Source organism: Microcaecilia unicolor, chromosome 4, assembly GCF_901765095.1.
Source record: "Microcaecilia unicolor chromosome 4, aMicUni1.1, whole genome shotgun sequence".
NCBI lineage: Eukaryota > Metazoa > Chordata > Amphibia > Gymnophiona > Siphonopidae > Microcaecilia > Microcaecilia unicolor.
In genome coordinates this window covers 151802208-151822415 of record NC_044034.1, presented here as the reverse complement: position 1 = coordinate 151822415, position 20208 = coordinate 151802208, and the positions used below count along the sequence as shown (strand labels likewise).

General features: G+C 42.2%; 1 protein-coding gene across 1 annotated transcript in view; it reads left to right on the top strand.

Annotated features, from left to right (window-relative positions):
- Positions 1-20208, top strand: part of SHANK2 (SH3 and multiple ankyrin repeat domains 2) — an 846275-nt gene that overhangs the window by 795503 nt on the left and 30564 nt on the right. Inside the window, 1 exon segment of the mRNA XM_030200750.1 lies at positions 2757-5220. Within this exon segment, the coding sequence (XP_030056610.1) occupies positions 2757-5220 (2464 nt within the window).

The window sequence follows — 20208 nt, the reverse complement described above, 5'->3', positions numbered from 1 at the left end:
CTAGGCCACCGCCCCTTTTGGCTTTCCTGTCCCAGTGAACAATTTTGTAGCCCTCTGGACAGAGATAGGGATCCTTAGGCACACGTAACCAGGTTTCAGTGATGAACAGAAGGTCAAGTTTCTCGGTAATAATCCAGTCCGATAAAAGCTCAGGTTTATTCACAACTGATCTAGCGTTGATATAGCCAATTCGCAAAGAGTGAAACTGAGCAACCTGCTGCTTTGCACACGGGACAGGTAAACACTACTGGAAACAGGAAATGAGGGCGAGACCAGAGGCAGAGCTGAGAGAGAAGGGAAAGCAGGCTGAAGCGCCAAGCCTGCTTGCCTTTCACTGCTGCCGCTGGATCCCGAGTTAAGAACTTTTAAATTCTGGGCAGCACGCAGGAAGGCGAGGGGCAGGCAGAGTACTAGGAGAAGAGGGTGGGCAGCGCAGGTCGGGCTGCCACTCAGGGGAGAGAGAGAGAGAGGGAGGGATGTGGGGGGCCTGGAACTCGGAGGGGAGGAGAGGGAGGGGGCCTGGAACTCAGAGGAGCGGGAGGGAGGAAAGGGGGCATGGAACTCTGAGCCCATACGCCGTACGCGTTAATGAGCACCGTGTCAAACTCAGAATGACCACAAGGCAGGAACTCGTGCCACAACTGGCCGTTGACATACAGACTCCTGCGCCGCTCAAACTCCATCATAACCAGCAGGGTGGCAGGAAGCGGGCAAGCGCGGAACTTGTACCACAACTCGCCTCCTAACGGTTCCCTTAAAAACATAATCGCCATTACATGATAACCTTAATAGCGCCCATTTCATTTGTGTGAGAAACGGCCCTTTTTTACTAGTATTCTATAACATACGTTCGCAAGTGGTGCCTAATTTTAGGTTCTGTGTTATAGAATGAGGGGCTTGTGTACTGTACATTTACAAGATGGTTCTCAGGGCAGGTGGGACTGAGTGAAAGTAGGGCCGATCATGATTGTTGAGCTTAATTATTGAAATATCAGGAGGAGACTATAAGGATTCAAGCATCATCTGCTTTGTCTCCTTTTCCCCCAAATTCTTCCAAATACCATTCCTGTGCAGTTCAAGGATCCCTGGCTGTCCCAGGGGTTACAGGATTACCCATTCATGGCCTAGCAGGGGCCTCAATTGTGGCACTTTTCTTTCCTGACTTCCTGAGATCAGTGGTCAGGAGATACAAATAAGGATCCTGCATCTTGCAGCATCCACCTAGCCCTTTTGCAGTTTGTTTGAATTGACTCCCCCTGGGCAACTGAGAACGGCCATATTCATAATGTTGTCAATAGACTATCTTATATGAAATGGATTCTGACTGAGTCAAACAGCATTTGTAGTTGTATAACAGGGAGGGCCCAATTGGATCAAGAGAATATGAGGCTCTTTCAAACATGAACATTCACAGACATGTGGAATTATTGCATCAAAAATACTGAGTCTATTAGAAGAATCAGTGACTCGATTCTTAAATATTTATCTGATCAGGGCTAAGTGTTATTACTCCTTGTCATGATTACTAATCACATACTGCTGTGTGGCCATGGGGTACAGCGTTCTCTTTATTTTACTGTATTATTAGAGGATTTTGCATGCTAATGGTTCTAAAAAAAAATGTAATTTATGCAATTTGCTGTTCGTTGCACCAAGCTCTCTCTGGTGGTAGTTATCTCTTTAATAACCACTAAAACATTATTTTAAAAAATATAAGTACTATAAATCCCAGAATTGATGGGGCATATTTTCCTACTACTTAAAGCAGTTTAATGACAAAAAAATTTTTTAATTATGAAGTATCAAATACCTAAGATTTTTTCATGTTCTTCTGTATCATTAATTCTGAAAAAAAGGCTAAGGAACCTTTTTACTAATGAGCAGTAAGTTTTTGCAATTAGTGGTAAGTGTAAAGACTGTGTGGTAATTCATCAGGATACCCTGTATCTGCCCTGCATTTAGCACATAAGGCAGACAGCATATGTCACAGCAACATGCTTTGACAGCGCGGGTGAAATGCTATGCCAGCTCTACTAAACAAATAGTACAGCTTTTTAACACCCCAAATCAAGGCCCCTAATCCCTCCCCACAGAACAAACCCCCCCTCCAATTCACCCAGTGTAGGCCTCTGTTATTCAGTACCTCTCCCTTCACACACAAACAGAGTAAGACCAGGCTTACCTGGAGATTGGGGATTGCACTGATAAACACTTCCTTCCCAGGCCATTAGTTTATCTCCCCTTCTGTCCCAGAACTGCCCTGGGTTCAAAATGGCACCAGTAATATGACTGCTAGAGATTAAACTGCCATATAAGGCATGATTGGTCTTATGTGGCAGATTGACCCCAAGCAGATGTCCCAGTGGGGTTGGGTATTGGAGGGTCTGATCTGTGGGAGGGGGATCAGATGGGGGCTTTGCTCTGGGGAGGTGCTCTGCTCAGAGGGATGGTGATACATGAATTGTGGCAGGACTGCTGGTGGCAAGGCTGCACTTAATGCCACCTCTTGTGGTAGCGTTAAGCGAAGCCATGTTTTTGGCAGTTGTGATACCACTCCTCCATTCCACCCATATCACCCATGATCTGCCCCCTACTCGCATTCACTTAATATACATTATGTACATTTCCTGTGGTTTATCTTATAATTGCATTGACAGCACAGCATCAGATCACATTCTGTAAAATGGTAATACTTAAGATCTATTTCCCTGCATATGAATAATTGATACCATTGTAATATGTGCCTATATTTTTAGGAATAACCGAGGAAGAACGGCAATTTCTGGCTCCTCCCATGCTGAAATTTACCCGAAGCCTGTCTATGCCAGATACATCTGAAGATATTCCTCCTCCACCAGCAACTTTACCCCCTTCTCCTCCCCCCCCAACTTCTCCATTACCTTCTCCTTCTCCGTCACCTTCACCATCTCCATCTCCATACAATTCTCCTAAATCCCCAACATCAAGAGGCTATGGAACAATCAAACCTTCCTTCAACCAGAATTCAGGGGCAAAAGGTACTTCTCCTTCCACAGTCAGGTCTGACAACTTGGGAACAGTAGCAAGAGACAAAGGGATGTATTACAGGCATGAAGCAAATCGTTATTCTTTAGATTCTGAAGATCACTACAATAAGAATGCCTCATCACAGCAAAATTTTCGAAACAAAAGAAGCCAGATGCCGGAAAACCCTTATTCAGAAGTTGGGAAGATAGCAAACCAAGCAGTTTATGTTCCAGCTAAGCCTGCTAGGCGGAAGGGAATGCTAGTAAAGCAATGCAATGTTGAGGACAGCCCAGAAAAGGTCTGTTCCATTCCAATCCCAACAATTATTGTTAAAGAGCCATCTACCAGTAGCAGTGGAAAAAGCAGCCAGGGCAGCAGCATGGAAATTGACCCACAGTCTTCAGAGCAGCCTGGACAACTCCGACCAGATGATAATTTGCACATCAATAGTCCCTTTGCAGCAGCCATTGCTGGAGCAGTGAGAGACCGAGAAAAGAGACTGGAGGCTAGACGTAATTCTCCAGCTTTCCTTTCCACAGACCTGGGAGATGAAGATGTTGGTTTAATGCCAAGTCCACGACTGAAGCATTCAAAGTCTATTGATGAGGGAATGTTTAGTAATGAAGATAGTTTTAGGAATTTCGTTCCACCAGCTTCTTTACCTTTACCTGCGAGTTCTGCAAATCCCAACAATAGCGAATCCACCAGTCCACTTGACCTAGATAATTCAAGGACTTTGAATTCATCATCAACAACAAAAAGCACCGAAAACAATGTTATATCTACAAAAAGCGCTAACGTGTCCAGTTCATGTAACTATGTTCATCCTGTCACTGGAAAAATACTAGATCCAAATTCACCCTTAGCCCTTGCTTTAGCTGCAAGAGACAGAGCTATGAAAGAACAAACACAAGAGAGTCCCACCACAGGGGAAACAGACAAAGCAGACCTCAACAAGCCACTCTATATCGATACAAAAATGCGGTCCAACATTGAAACTACATTTCCTGTTGCTTCTTCTGCAAACAAGCAGAACCAGCGGGGTACCTTAAGAAGACAAGAGACTGAGAGTAAACATGAACCAGAAACTGGGAAAGAGGAAAAAAGGCTAGAAGACAAAAAAAACATGCTGATAAATATTGTGGATACCTCACAGCAGAAGACAGCTGGCTTGCTCATGGTTCACACTGTGGATGCAGAAAAAACAGAAGCCCAGCCTACAGATGAAAATGAGAACATAGAGCAGAACGAGAACCCAGAAAATTCTCCAGTTATGTTAACTGAGGTTAACAACAGTGAAGAAGATTCCTTGCAACCAACAACTGCACCTGAGCCATTAGTGCATCCTATTAAAGCTGTCATTTCTGTTAGTTCTGTTGACGAGCCTGTCTTATTGCCATTTCGAATTCCTCCACCTCCCTTGGCTTCAGTTGATATTGATGAAGATTTTATTTTTACAGAGCCATTGCCACCTCCACTGGAATTTGCTAACAGTTTTGACATTCCAGAAGATCTTTCGGCCGTGGTTCCTACTCTAGCAGATTTGCTAAACCAGAGGCAAAATGGAACCCTACCACCTACTTCATTTAACCCCAACCTATCAACACACACTTTAGAAAGCAAAAAACAGGTGGGCCTTTCAAACTGTTTGCCTGCCTCCTTTCTGCCACCCCCTGAAATTTTTGATAGTGTAACTGACTCTGGGATTGAGGAGACGGACAGTCGTAGTAGTAGTGACCATCATCTGGAGACAACCAGCACTATCTCAACAGTGTCCAGCATCTCTACCTTATCTTCTGAAGGTGGTGAAAACTTGGACACTTGCACAGTCTATGCAGATGGGCAAACATTTCTGGTGGACAAACCCCCAGTACCTCCTAAGCCAAAAGTGAAGCCCATAATGAACAAAAGCAATGCACTTTACAAAGATGCCCTAATTGAAGAAAATGCAGATAGCTTTCTTATCCCACCGCCTGCTCCACCACCTCCTCCAAGCATTACACAGCATAGTACAGTGAAAGCTGTACAGCAAAGGACTTCTAAATTGTGGGGCGATGGGACAGAGGTCAAAAGCCCAGTACTCTCAGGCCCAAAGGCAAACATTATAAGTGAGCTAAACTCAATACTGCAGCAGATGAACAGAGAAAAGTCCGCCAAACTTGGGGAAGGGCCAGAATCTCCAACGGGAACAAAAACAGCAAGCCTCGGCACAAGGTAAATGCATCTAGAACTGGGTTTTCAGTCATGCATGTATTCAGCCAAAATATCCATGTAAGTCAGGCTGCTGAATAGATAAAGTTAGGACTGCTATTTCTGTGTTTTGACTTACATGGATATGTTATCCATATAGCAACTGGCTATTGCCACTGTCCTAATAATCTTTGGGCTCCTCCCCATCTTTTTCTATATAACGCGTGGCTTTATATCAACTTATACGACCAGCTATTTGGAGAGGCAAAGGACTTCTGTGTAACTTTGAAAGTTACATGGGCAAGTCCTTTAGAATATTGTTCTGTACTGTTCTAATATATGAATTTCAATTAGAGGAGATACCAGTGTTCCAGACCCTAAAAATCAGTTAGTTCCATGGTTGGATCAGAGATTTGCCTATTTTGTGATTTCAGCTGCTAGTGTAGGCAAAGTCAAAGATATTCTTTTCTCTCTAGCAGCTGTAGCGGTTCCTTCTATACTTGAGTTATCACCAAAGTACTTAGACCCCATGTGGTAAAATGTCTTATTCTCGGTACCTTTCCAAAAGCATCATGGGTTCTAAGTGCTCCAGGTGGTCAGGTACAGTACATGAAAGGCGTTGACTAATAACAAGTGCCTAGTTTATAAAGAGTCAGAAAGCATACTATACAGTAAGAGACCAGGGATGCTTTTGGGAGCGTCAAGTAGCAAAAACACAGATCTGGATTTTCTAATTTCTAATGGCCCTATTAGAAATCTGTGTCTTATTATCCCCTAGTTTTCTATTAGACATTTGCTAAGAGTTTAGCTTATGACTAAAGGAGACTCCCCATTTCTCCTCCAAGCATGACCTAAGTAGTCCTCTGGAAAGCTTAGTTTTTGCCTTTTCTTGTTTATCTCGTACCCTCAGACACTCTTCCTTCTAAGCTAAGTGGGAGTCCTCCATTTATGGTCCTGCCACTAGGGGGTGCTGTTTCACGATCACATTTTCAATATTGAGGGACAGGCAAACTCTGCAGGATTCCACAGAACCTACCTGTCCCTAATGATTGAAAACAAAATATTGAAGCGCCGCCCACCCCCACACCGGCAACAGTGCAACTGGAGGACTCCCGCTCAGCTTAGAGGGAACAGTGCCCACAGTATTTGGCAGCTGTGGTAGCTACTTTCTAGATCCCATAAGTGATTTAGATTCTTACATCCAAGTTGGAGGTAATTCTACAACCTGGCAGCTCAATTTAGGAGCTATAGTGGGATGTACTTAGCACCAATTCTGTAACAGCACTTGGGGGCACCTAAGTGATTATAGAATACTAGTGCAAATCCACATGGATACACCAAAAGCAGCCAGACTTAAGAAAATACAGGAAGTAAAACATTTTAAACAAGAATTAAAGACCTATTTTTTCATGCAAGCGTATGGAATTGAAGATGATCAGAACTGAGAAAGCAGAAATAATTAGACTGAGTGATGAGATTGAAGCCTTATAATTTTTATGTTTTAATTTTATTTTACTGAGTTTTGTAATGTTATGTTAGTCTTTTATTTTATGTATGTACATTTTGTAAACCGCTGAGAACTTTTGGATCATGTGGTATATAAAATGTTAAATAAATAAATTAATTAAGATACATTTTTCTAATCAGCTGAGGTGATTTCCGATGCCTCCTCTCACTTTGCCTGACCTTACATTTGAGTAACCTCAGGTCCTTTGTAAATCAAGGATTCTTGGCATCTTTAACTTACCTTATAGTCAATGTAAGCATGTACTCACACTGTTTTAGATGATATTATTCATTTATTTTCATATCTATTATGTCACATTAAACTGTTGTTTTTAACAATGGGCTATTCAATATTTTCACAAGTAATGTATATTCTCACATGCATGGACAAAAGTCCAATACTAGATCACAATTATATGCATGGACATCTACTTTAAATGTAAAGTTCAATATATACACTGTTTATTTGATATATATGTACGTCTATGTTTTTAATTATTATCACATATGTTATTATCAGCACATTCATGGACATATATTTATGCTTTCTTATCCTGTGTTTAAATATCATTTTTAAATTTTGATTTGATTTTGATTATCATATGCATGGATACCTATTTTAATTTATAATTTTGTATATTGTTTTATTGTGTTTTGTCAGACCCCTGAGGCAGATGCACATTTGCGCCGAAACACGGCCCGTGTTGGGTCCTTTTTGCGGAGTGGAGGAGAGTAGCCTAGTGGTTAGTGCAGCAGACTTTGATCCTGGGGAACTGGGTTCAATTCCCACTGCAGCTCCTTGTGACTCTGGGCAAGTCACTTAACCCTCCATTGTCCCAGGTACAAATAAGTACCTGTATATTTATTTATTTGTAGCATTTGTATCCCACATTTTCCCACCAATTTGCAGGCTCAATGTGGCTTACATTTGCCGTAATGGCGGTTGCCATTTCTGGGTAACAGAATTACAAATGGTATTGCGTTTAGGTGCATACATACATGGTAACATACATGGAACATGATATATATGGAACAGATCATGGAATATATATATATACCATGTGCATACATACATACATGGTAAGGAAGAATTACATTATGGTATTGCATGAAGGTTCCTGAGTAATAAATTGGATTGTAACATACATTAGGTCATCGGCTCTAGAGAGACCCTATTCAATGTAAGGTTTAAAGTGGTAGTGCTTGATCAATAATAGAAAGGGTTTAAGCAGTCATGCGATAAAAGTTCAGATTTGTATAGATCGTGTATAATGTATAATGTCATTATTTAGTGTTTAAGATGGATGTTTATGGTATGCCTTCTTGAAAATATCTGTTTTCAGTAGCTTTCAGAATGTAGTTGGAAAAAAACACAGAAAGGCAGTATATTAAGTCCCATTCCCCTTTTTTGTTGTCTTTAACATATGCACAAGAAAAATCCAGTTTCACTGCATTAAAGAGTTTTAAAATCTGTGTTCAATTTATATTACATATGGCCAAAACAAATTAGTGTAAGTATGTACTAATTGAACCAGTGCTAGTAAATTGCTTCTTTCATCGTAAGAAAGTCGCACTGATTGTTCTGAGTCTCAGGCCAAAGGCTTACATATAGAAGTCTATAAAATAATGAGTGGAGTGGAATGGGTAGATGTGAATCGCTTGTTTACTTTTTCCAAAAATACTAAGACTAGAGGGCATGCAACAAAGCTACAAAGCAGTAAATTTAAAACAAATCTGAGAAAATATTTCTTCACTCAATGGGTAATTAAACTCTGGAATTCATTGCCAGAGAATGTAGTAAAAGCAGTTAGCTTAGTGGGGTTTAAATAAGGTTTGGATAGCTTCCTAAAAGAAAAGTCCATAAGCCATTATTAAAATGGACTTGGGGGAAATCCACTGCTTATTTCTAGGATCTTGCCAGGTACTTGTAACCTAAATTGGCCACTGTTGGAAACAGTATGCTGGGCTTGATGGACCTTCAGTCTGTCCCAGTATGGCAATACTTATTTCTTATGGGACCTTGGAATCAGGTGGTTTGTAATATGACTGACTATCTGCAGTAGATGATAAAATCAGCAGCCAGAATTGTGATGTGCAGTGAAAGCAGGTGTGAGCTTTTAATTAACTGCTGGCAAACATTGTAGTTTACATTACATGTGGTTAAGAGTTAAATGTGATACTCCAAGGCTGTAAAGTCACCCAAGTATATATGAGTAAGAATGTATTTTTTTTTAAATTGTAAATTACTATTACAGTATATCTGACCCTATGTTTGCACCAAAACTTTAAATCTCATGAAGAAAGCCAGGACCAAGGGACATAGGCGCCAACTCCGTGGGTGCTGTGAGTGCTCGAGCACCCCCAATATTGCACCCACCGGAAGTTCGTTCACCCACCAGAAGTTCATTCCCTCCCTCCTCCCTTCGAGTTCCAGACCCCCTCCTTCCAAATTTTAAAAGTCATCTATCTTACCTCGTTGGGGTTAGGGCTGCAGCAGCGGTAAAAAGCATGCAGGCTCGGTTCGGTGCTTAGTTGTTTTCCCTTCTGTCTCTTTCAGCTCTGGTTCCAGCGTTGCGGAAACAGGAAATGAGGGCGGGACCAGAGCTGAGAGAGACAGAAGGGAAAACTGAACTAAGCACCGAGCCGAGCCTGCATGCTTTTTACCGCTGCTGCCGCCCTAACCCCAACGAGGTAAGATAAATGACTTTTAAAATTTGGAGGGAGGGGGCCTGGAACTCGAAGGGAGGGAGGGGGGGACCCTGGAACTCAGAGGGAGGACCCTGGAATTCAGAGGGAGGAGGGACCCTGGAACTCAGAGGGAGGGAGGGAGGGGGGACTGGAACTGGGAGAGACAGGAACTGGGAGGGAGAGAGGGGGGCCTGGAACTCGGAGGGAAGTGGAGGAGGGATGAGGGAGGGGGGACGGGGGGATGAGGGGGAGGGGGACAAGGGGAGGGGGGACTGCACCACCTGTTTAAAAAAAAAATTCAGCACCCCCCAATCATTTTGAAAAGTTGGCTCCTATACCAAGGGAGACAAGGGAAGTGAAACAGAGAAAATAATGGCCAAATGGCCTATCCAGTCTGCCCATCCCTTTCTATCTGTTTCTTCCTCTGCTTACAGTCATGACTATGGGATCAGTGGAGCAGTAGGATGTTTGAGCTGTAACATTCTAGTGATAATAAGATTAATAATTAATAACATAATAAAGGACAGTTTTAGCTATCATCATCGTACCCTTTACCCCTTATTAATGGGAATTGTCCTTCTCACCCAAGGTCTTTTCCTGTCCTGAGCCTGGGTATACTGCACTTTGGGTATCCAGTCCCGGATATCATCTAACCATCTTTTCAATCATCCTGATAAAGAATATTAATGAAAAATGTTGATGGAACAAGTAATCTCTTTTGCAGAGATGACTGGTCTGATCCAGATGGTTTTGTAGCTCTTGCTGTACAGTATACTACCCTTGCTCCCCTCCCCCATGTTCTCTCCTTGTCCTTTTGAGCCATTTTTTTTTATTTTGCTATTTTAATCTGCTTTGATTTATTTTATTCAAGGAAAGCAGTGCATAGCAAGCCTGTAAATAAACATAAACAGATCAGGTAAGAGTTGATGAGAAAAGCATAAAACCTTTTCTCCTGATGAAGTTTCCTTGCCTACTTCACAGATCTTGCCTTTTCTTGTGTGGGGGTCAGACCAGTTATATTTTCATATTCTACAGCTTCCACTGTATAACATTATTACAGTCATTTTGCTCACAGCTTGTATAGTACTCTAGGTTTGCATCCAGAGTTTTTCAATTCATGCTTTCAGTTTATTTTCTTAGAGGTAACCCCCTCCAGTTCTTCCAACTATCCAAATAAATCAGTTGTATGCAACTCTGAGGATCCCTTTGGGACCTTTACTAGCTCGGTGCCACATCCAGTGGCCTACTCTAAAAAAGGCTTGTGTGTGTTTGTTTTTAAATGCCAGCTGTGGCATTTTAAAAACAGGCATATTCAGCCGCACTCTGTGGATAAGCAGTGGTGCTGAATATACACAGAGAGTGCTTGTGGCCAGTAGCTTTATGTATAGCAGCAATATTCAGCCCCCCATATAACTGAGCAGTTTAATATAAGGAAGCTTTTTTTGCTGGCCTAAATTAAACCTCCTAGTTATGTGGATAGTGGCTGAATATTGTCATCGTATATATGACTAGGAAGAACAACCTTGCTCCACCCCAGCACTATCTAGATCAGGGTTGTCCAGCCTCGGTCCTTGAGGGCCGCAATCCAGTCTGTTCAGGATTTCCACAATGAATATGCATGGTAACTATTTGCATGCACTGCCTCATTGTATGGAAATAGATCTCATGCATATTCATTGGGGAACTCCTGAAAACCTGACCTGACAAGGGCTGAAGTTAGACACCCCTGATCTACGAACATAAGAATAGCCATACTGGGTCAGACCAATGGTCCATCTAGCCCAGTATCCTGCTTCCAACAGTGGCCAATCCAGGTCACAAGTACCTGGCAGAAACCCAAATAGCAACATTCCAGAATCTCAAAGAGTAGCAACATTCTGGAATCCCAAAGAATAGCAATATTCCATGCTACCAATCCCAGGGCAAGCAGTGACTTCCCCATGTCTAGATAGTGCCAGAGCGTTTAGAGAGAAGTTTGGGTGATGCTGTAAGTTAGTGACACTGAAAATTCACACATGGGGACATATATTTAGTGGCGCCTTCTAAGTATGTTAGTCCCTTGGAATATTGTTTCGGGTAATTTTAGCATTTGACGGTATCAATTCAGAAAATAGTATGGGGTCGATACTTAGCCACTGGCGGTGAGCATTTTGCTGACTACCACCTGCATTATTCCTAGATATTCAATGCCAGGCCCTATCTGGACTTTGTCATTGAATATCTGGGGGGTTGGGGGGGGGGAGCTAGCTAGCACGTAACCAGTTTTTTTGCAGTCACATTTATACACAAAATCTGGCTGGTTAAGTTCTGAATATCGAAACTTAAGCGGCCAAGTGATGACTCCACCCCTGAAATGCCCCTAGCATAGCCAGTTTTTACTTAGGCCAATGGTTCTCAAACCTGGTCCTGGAGGCACCCCAGACAGTCAGGTTTTCAGGATACCCACAATGAATATTCATAAGGGAGATTTGCATGCACTGCCTCCGCTGCATGCAAATCTATCTCATGAATATTCATTGTGGGTATCCTGAAAACCTGACTGGCTGGGGTGCCTGCAGGACCAGGTTTGGGAACCCATTGACCTCAACACTAACTGGTTACTTTCAGCAATGATAACCATTGAAAAATGACCAAATAGCTGTGAAAAAAGCGCTTAACCGGTCAGTGACTGTTTGTGGCAGGTTAAATCATTGTGATTATCGACCAGTATGTATATAGGGGGCAGTTCTATAACAAGGCGCCTAGATTTAGGTATCTAGAGGACACCCGGTAAAAGCCTATTCTGTAAAGGAGCATAAGCACCTGCTTTCCATTGTAGAATACTAGCATAGCCATCTTTTAATTTGCCTCACGTTTAGGAGTGAGTGCTTAAGAGCACCATGTTCTACTCTGTGACACCCCCCTTTCTATGTAAGATAAATGGGTGTTTGCACAGTAGCACTTAGGTGGCATGCTGGCGTCTACATTTATAAGTTGTATAGTAATGAAGTACAAGTAAAGCATTATAATACTTAAGTAAACATTTCATTACGTTTACTTGTAACCGAGTACATGACAAACTCAAGCACTTTTACTTGTAACAAAATATTATTTGAACCAGTTTTAAGTACTTTTACCTCAATACATGCTGCTTCATTACAAGTAAAAGGCTGAAGTACTTTTTCCTCCCCCCTCCTCCTTTTCACATGGTTCTGACATCTCCCCTCCCGCTTTCCCCCCATGGGGTCCTTAAAATTTGCCTTCAGTATCTAGCAGTGATTAAGGCATCTTCTCTGGTCAGGTCTCTGGCTCTCCTTCATTCCTCATTCTGTTTAGCATTACTCTCCCTCCTCTTATTATCTGATCCTTAAAACTTGCCTTCCTTATGAGGTGGTGGGAGGGGGGGGGGGCTCCAAGTTGGGTCAAGCAGCTCATTACTTACTTTTTGAACATGCACTTCTGTCCTGAATCTGCTTCCTAGAGAACTCCATATATGGCTGGACTGCTGTGGCTGGTGATCACCAACACCCTCATTCAGGTCACAGAGTCACTGCAACTTGAGTCTGTTAAACAATGTTTAACCAGTGACTGTCAGTGTTCACAAGCCTACCTTGACTGAGGAAAACATGGTTAGATACTTATCATTTGTCATGGGTTTTTTTTTTATTATGTTTATATACATCTATTTTCATATGTCAAACATAATTTTTTACTTTTATTTTTGATTATGGTATTTTTATACTATATCTGTTATGTCATTTAGATTTCTTTTTACATCCCTTGGATTATTTTTGAAAACCATTTTGTCCACCCCTGCACTTCCTTGCTAACACCTCTCCCCCCCTTCCCAACCCCCAAGCCATTGTATTGCTTTGGTATTGCAGCCTGCTCACTTGATCACCACAGACTGTTCACCGAATGAAATACTAGAGATTCTTTTTGGATTCATATTGGGTAAATGAAATTCTTTATTCAAATTGAGAGTGTATAAATCATTATTGCTTCAGTCTATACAATGATTAAGAAATATACACGCTGACTGAGTCAAATTAGGAGATATGCATACTAATTAAACCATTTATTTATTTATTTGTAGCATTTGTATCCCACATTTTCCCACCAATTTGCAGGCTCAATGTGGCTTACATTTGCAGTAATAGCGGTTGCCATTTCTGGTTAACATGATTACAGATGGTATTGCGTTAATGTGCATACATTCATGGTAACATACATGGAACATAATATATATGGAACAGATCATGGTATATATATTTACCATGTGCGTACATACATGGTAAAGAAGAATACATTATGGTATTGCAAGAAGGTTCCTAAGTAATAAATTGGGTTGTAACATACATTAGGTCATTAGCTATAGAGAAACCCTATTCGACATAAGGTTTAAAGTGGTAGTGCTTGATCATTAAAAGCAAAGAGGTTAAGCAGTCAGGCGATAAAAGTTTGGTTTTGTATAGGTCATATATAATGGTATTGTTTAGTATTTAAGATGTTTAGTATTTAAGATGTTGTTTAGTATTTAATTGTTTAGTATTTAAGAAGTTGATGGTATGCCTTCTTGAAAAGATCTGTTTTCAGTAGCCTTCGGAAGATGGTTAGGTCTTGCGTTGTTTTTATGGCCTTCGGTAGAGCATTCCATAGCTGCGTGCAGATGTACGAGAAACTGGTTGCGTATGTGGATTTGTATTTTAGCCCTTTACAGTTAGGATAGTGGAGATTGAGGAATGTGCGTGATGATCTTTTTGCCTTCCTAATAGGCAAGTCTATAAGGTCTGATACGTAGGTCGGGGCTTCCCCGTAGACGATTTTGTGGACCAGGGTGCAGACTTTGAACGTAATTCATTCTTTTAGTGGAAGCCAGTGTAGTTTTTCTCTTAGGGGTTTGGCGCTTTCGTATTTTGCTTTCCCAAATATAAGTCTGGCTGCTGTATTTTGAGCGGTTTGAAGCTTCTTGATGATTTGTTCTTTGCATCCGGCATAAATGGCATTGCAGTAGTCTAGATGACTTAACACCATTGATTGTACTAGGCTGCAGAATACTTCCCTTGGGAAGAAAGGTTTGATTCTTTTGAGTTTCCACATTGAGTAGAACATTTTCTTTGCTGTATTTTTTGCATGGTCTTCGAGTGTGAGGTTTCGGTCAATTGTGACTCCCAGGATTTTCAGACTGTCTGAGACCGGAAGTGTGTAGTCCGGAGTGTTTATGGTCTTGTGTTTGTTTGTGTTGTATTGTGAGGACAGGCTGAGACATTGTGTTTTTTCTGCGTTTAGCTTTAGTTGGAATGCGTCCGCCCATGAGTTTATTATTTGGAGGCTGTGTGTGATTTCATTTGTGATTTCGGTTATGTCTTGTTTGAACGGGATGACATCGTCAGCATAGATGTACGGGTTAAGTCCATGGTTGGATAGCGATTTGGCTAAAGGTGTCATCATTAAGTTGAAAAGGGTTGGTGAGAGCGGTGATCCTTGTGGTACACCACATTCAGGTTTCCATGGTGTTGACGTTTTTCCTTTTGAGATCACTTGATAGGATCTTGCTGTTTAGAAGCCTTTAAACCATTTTAGTACGTTTCCTCCAATCCCAAAGTAGTCTAGAATGTTCAGGAGTATTTGGTGACTGACCATGTCGAACGCGCTGGACATATCAAATTGTAGGAGTAGCACATTGTTCCCAGTTGCAATTAGTTGATTAAATTTGGTTAGGAGAGTGGTTAGCACTGTTTCAATACTATGGTTGGATCGAAATCCTGACTGTGATTCATGTAATATTGTGAATTTGTTTAGGTAGTTGGTAAGTTGTTTGGTTACCATACTTTCCATTAGTTTTACTATCAGGGGGATGGATGCTACCGGTCGATATTTGGTTGTGTCATTTAATTTTTTCTTTAAGTCTAACTAAAAGAAAGCTATAAAACAGATATATATATATATATATATATATATATATATATATATATATATATATATATACACACACACACACATATACAGGGAAGCTCAGGCCCTTATCTCATCAGCCGGGAGGTCCGTTGCAGCGAAAGCTCAGAGTCTCCTCATTGACCAGGAACAAACCTTCTGCATGACACATCTGCCCACAGATGAACCTCAGAGTTTCACTGCAAGGAGGGCCCCTTTTTAGTAAGCTCTTAGCTCATGTCCAGAGCTAAGGAAAGTTACAGAATCTTAGGTCTGTGGGAGCGTGGTCACATGCTCTCCCAAGTCCAGGTGGCCAAGCTGGGCCTGGGAAACAAGTGACATCCTCCCCTTTGCATACCAAATTAGTAGAGCTTTGTCTTATCTTCTGCATTCCAACTTATTTTTGTATTTACAAGAAAAGTTACTTTCGGTCAAAGACAAGATTTCAGAGTGTATTATCGGACAAAAGCAGGGTTGAAAAGCAGTCCTTTAGGATAGCACTTAAACAATCATTTTTAAACAGAATTACTTCTAATCAACAATACAGACCCCGAGTGCACTGGTCGTTCAAGACAGGGTTGAAAAACAATCTTTAAAATTCACTTCCATTACAGCCATGCCATCTAACAGCTGATTGAAACTAGATTTCAAATGCAAGTTACATTAGCAGTAGCACCAATGTGGAATCTTCAGACCCAACTGACAGCAAGGGTGTTAATATTGTAATATATCCATAAAATACATTTACTCAAAAGTATTGGGCATGCACTTTTTTTACTTTTACTTGAGTTAGGGCCCTGTTTACTAAGGTGCGCTGGCGTTTTTAGCGTGTGCTAAACACTAAATTTTAGCGAACACTAAAAACGCTATCACATCTATAACACGGCTTAGTAAACAGGGCCCTAAATTTTTTATGCGATTTTCATTGTACTTTTAACTTTTACTTAAGTACTTTGACCTGGTACTTTAAACAACTACATAAGTGTGAGCAATGCACACTTATATACTAGCATTCTAAACATTTCTGCATGTAATGCATGCATCAGTGTTAGCGCCTAGGCCTCCACATTGGATATATGGTCACAGACACCAACAGGGATTGAAACCTGTGAGGTTTCAGCTGTAGCTACTGTCAATTCATGCATCTTGTATATGCATTCATAATTAAGTGCATTTATAATACACTTAGTAGTCTGTCTAAAGTGGAAGTGCATCTTGCATTCACTTACCTCTTACCTTGGTCTGGAGTCAGAAAGAGCTGAGCATCCTGGCTGCAAATCTTTTGAATATTTTCTGTAGTTCATTTAAATATCAATGAGGAAATGAGGTATTCAGAGGACAACCACAGTGCCCTGATTACCTCATTTTCCGATTGGCTTTAAAGGATCAAATCTTAAATCCTTTTAAATTCTTGCCAGCATAGTTTTTAGAAGAAAGACGGTAAAGGGGTCTTATGATACAGATATTTACATACCTTTGTGGCATAAATGCATGGGAGACAGGGCCTCTAAATTAAGAGGAAGCTTTGGAATGAGGAGGCATAGGATTTATTTACATTTATGTAACCTGGGTCATGTCGCTACTAGCTCAGGTCCAAAACCTCAACTCAGATCACAGGTATAATCCACTCTCCTCCTTCTGGTCATGGTGTCACAGGGGATCACACACACACCAATTCGCCTGCAGTCAAGCTTGGGAGTGGGTCAGTAGTCTGGGATAGAGAACCGGGGTATTGGGAGTTTAAGAAAGACTTACTAATGGTACTCCGTTCTCAGTCCGGGAGCAAGTGTCCTCCTTTCATGCCAAAGACCACTGTGCACACCAGGAGTTTTATTTAACTTAACTGGAACGTCTGCAACCAGCAAGTAAACTCTTCAGAACTCTTTATATATATTTGTCCATCCAAAACTCATACCTGTCAAGTCTCCTGCATTCGCGCCAAAGCAGGAAAGTCTCCCGCTGAATTCTTCTGCTGCTGCCACTTCTGTTGAGCAGCGGCAAGCGCCGCGCTGCTTCTCTCCACAGCCGGCATAATAACAAAAAGAAGTGCGGGGCTGCAGCAGCCTTCAGGCATACGCTGTCGGCTCTGCTGTCCTCTGCCCCCACTGACGTCAATTTCCTGTTCCGGGTGCAGAGGACCAGCAGAGCCGACAGCGCATGCTTGAAGGCTGCTGCAGCCCTGCACTTGTTTTTGTTGTTGTGACAGCGCTGCGAGGGAGAGAGAAACATGTCTGGAAAGGGTAGGGGAGTGAGGATGCTTGAGGAGAGGAGGGAGTGGAAAAGAGCAGGGAAGAGCCAGGGACATGGAAAAGAGCAGGGGAGAGTCAGAGAGAGATTGGGAGAGAAAGAGGGGACATGAAAAAGAGCAGGGGAAAGCCAGGGACATGGAAAAGAGCAGGGGAGAGCCAGGTAAATGGAAAAGAGCAGGGGAGAGCCAGATAGAGATGGTGAGAAAGAGTGGACATGGAAAAGAGCATGGGAGAGCCAGAGAGAAGATGCTGGATGGAAGATGGGTATATATATAGAGAGAGAGATGTGTGGAAAGATGGGGAGACAAAGAGGGGACATGGGCAGGAGAGAGAGAGAAACTGCTGGGGAGAAACTGGGGGAGACCCTAGCTGTCAGATGGAGAAATGCTGGATGAAAGGAGGTAGAAAGAGGGAAAATGCTGGAAGGAGGGGGCAGAAAGAGGGAAGACGCTGGATGGAAGGGTAGGGAGGGAAAGAGGAAAGACACTGGAAGGATGGTGAGAGAGAGGACGTGATGAATGGAAAAGGGTCGAGAGAGAGAACTGTCTAGAAGGAAAGGGAGACAGAGGGAGACAATGGATGGAAGGAGAGGGAGACAATGGACAGAAGGATTGGGAGAGGGTAATGGGTGGAAGAATGGAGAGAAACAGGGATGGCACTTGATGGGAAGGGTAGGGAGAGAAAGAGGAGACGCTGGATGGAAGGACGCAGAGTGAGAGGGGGAGACACTGGAAGGGAGAGAAGGGAGATGCTGGATGGAAAGAGGAAGAGGATAGAGTTAGTGAAAGACTGGAGAATAAGAAGAAGGGGCATGGGGAGAACAAAAGTGAGGAAAAGATGAAAAGCCATAGGTAGATGAAGTAAAAAGAGGGTAATTAAAGAATGGATAGTAAGAATGAATTAAATGTGGACAGAGAGCGAGGCAGAAAAATAAATTGAAGAAAGCAAAGAAAAAGGAGAGAAAATGACAAATGGACAGGAATCCCTGGCAAGAGAGTTAAGAGAACACAAAGGAATGCAGAATCAAGAGACTGGGACCAACACAATTAGAAAAAGTAAATGGCCTGACAACAAAGGTACAGAAAATAATTTTATTTTTAATTTAGGATAAAGCAATGTGGTAGCTGTGTTAAGAAAGGATAATAAATGCAAATAAAACACAAAATAGAAAATAAGGTGATACCTTCACTGATTTTTAAAACACTTTTGATTAGCCTTCAGAGACCAGCACTTCCTTCCTCAGGTCTTGAGAGGATACCATAACAGCATTATACTGTCCTGACCTGACCTGAGGCAGGAGGTTTTGGCCTCTGAAAGCTAATTGAAAAGGATATTAGGCTATTAAATAAAATATTTTCTTAAATGGCTGTTGGATTGAGGTGTGTCAGGGGGTGGAGCCATGTAGAATAGGTGGAGTCAGTGCAGAATGGGGCGGGGCTGGGGGGCGTGTACAAAAATCTCCCTCTCAAAATTGGGCCCCCTTAGCAGCTCTGAAGACTTAACACTTTGAGTATTCTAAAACTGTACGTATTTACAGAGGCTCCTGTCCTGTACCCAGACTTTTGGGCCAGTAAACCCAAGGCTGCTTCTGTTACTCCTGATAACAATCCAACTCTTTCAGGCACAGACCCTTTAGGCTGGCCTTCTTCTGCCCTGGCCTTGAATAGGCTTCCCCTGTTCGAGTTCCTGCTTCCAGGCTGGATTCCCCTTATCCACCTGAAGTTCTGTCTCCTCAGTTATAGGGGCAGCAACTTATAGGGGCAGCACTTATAGGGGCAGCAACTACTCTTTTACTCAGTCAGCCTGCGTTTATTTCTTTCACTCCAGGATCTCCCAATGCTCCAAAGGGTCCTGGAGGGGGTATAGGCACCAAAGATGACATATTCCGCACTACCATCCGTTTTTATTACTTTTCCAACTCCACCCCTGCTGTCAGTCAGCACAGGGAACCACTTTATCTCTGCAACTTCTCTGCCAACCCCTCCCCTGGGCAGGCCTCCCAATCTCTCTCTGCAGCCCACTGGCAGGGTCCTCCCAGGGCCTCCAGAAAAACCTATCACTGCTGTCCTAGTAATACCCATATATACCATATTCCTGATTTAAAAAAAATATGATTCAAAATAGGATGAAGGTGGAAGGGGCAAGAGTTAGGAGTAATCTAAGGAAATATATCTTTACATAAAAGGTGGTGGATGCATGGAACAGCTTCTCAGTGGAGGTAGTAGAAATAAGAACTGTATCTGAATTCAAGAAAGCATGGGACAAGCACAAAAGGATCTCTGACGGAGAGGAATAGACTGTAAAGCTTAACAGTGGTCTTTATCTGCTACAACTTTATCTGTTTCTAAGGTTTGTTATGTAGCTATTCCAGCCGATATTTAAAACTATTTAACCGCAGAAAAGACAAGCAGACCCACATGGCGAAATAAAACAAAGGTTATTCATGGGCTGATGATCAGAAGCCCCACGCTGTTCCAAACAGCACTTTAAAATAGCACCAGAAGAGCGCGGGGCTACAACACCCCTATGATCAAAGCTAATAGCATGCAAATTTACATGCGCTATTAGCTCTGATCATAGGGGTACTTCTGCATGCGCCCAAGGCACAATACTCCTGCAGAAGTTGTTTGACAGGTCCAAGCTGTCAAAAACCTGG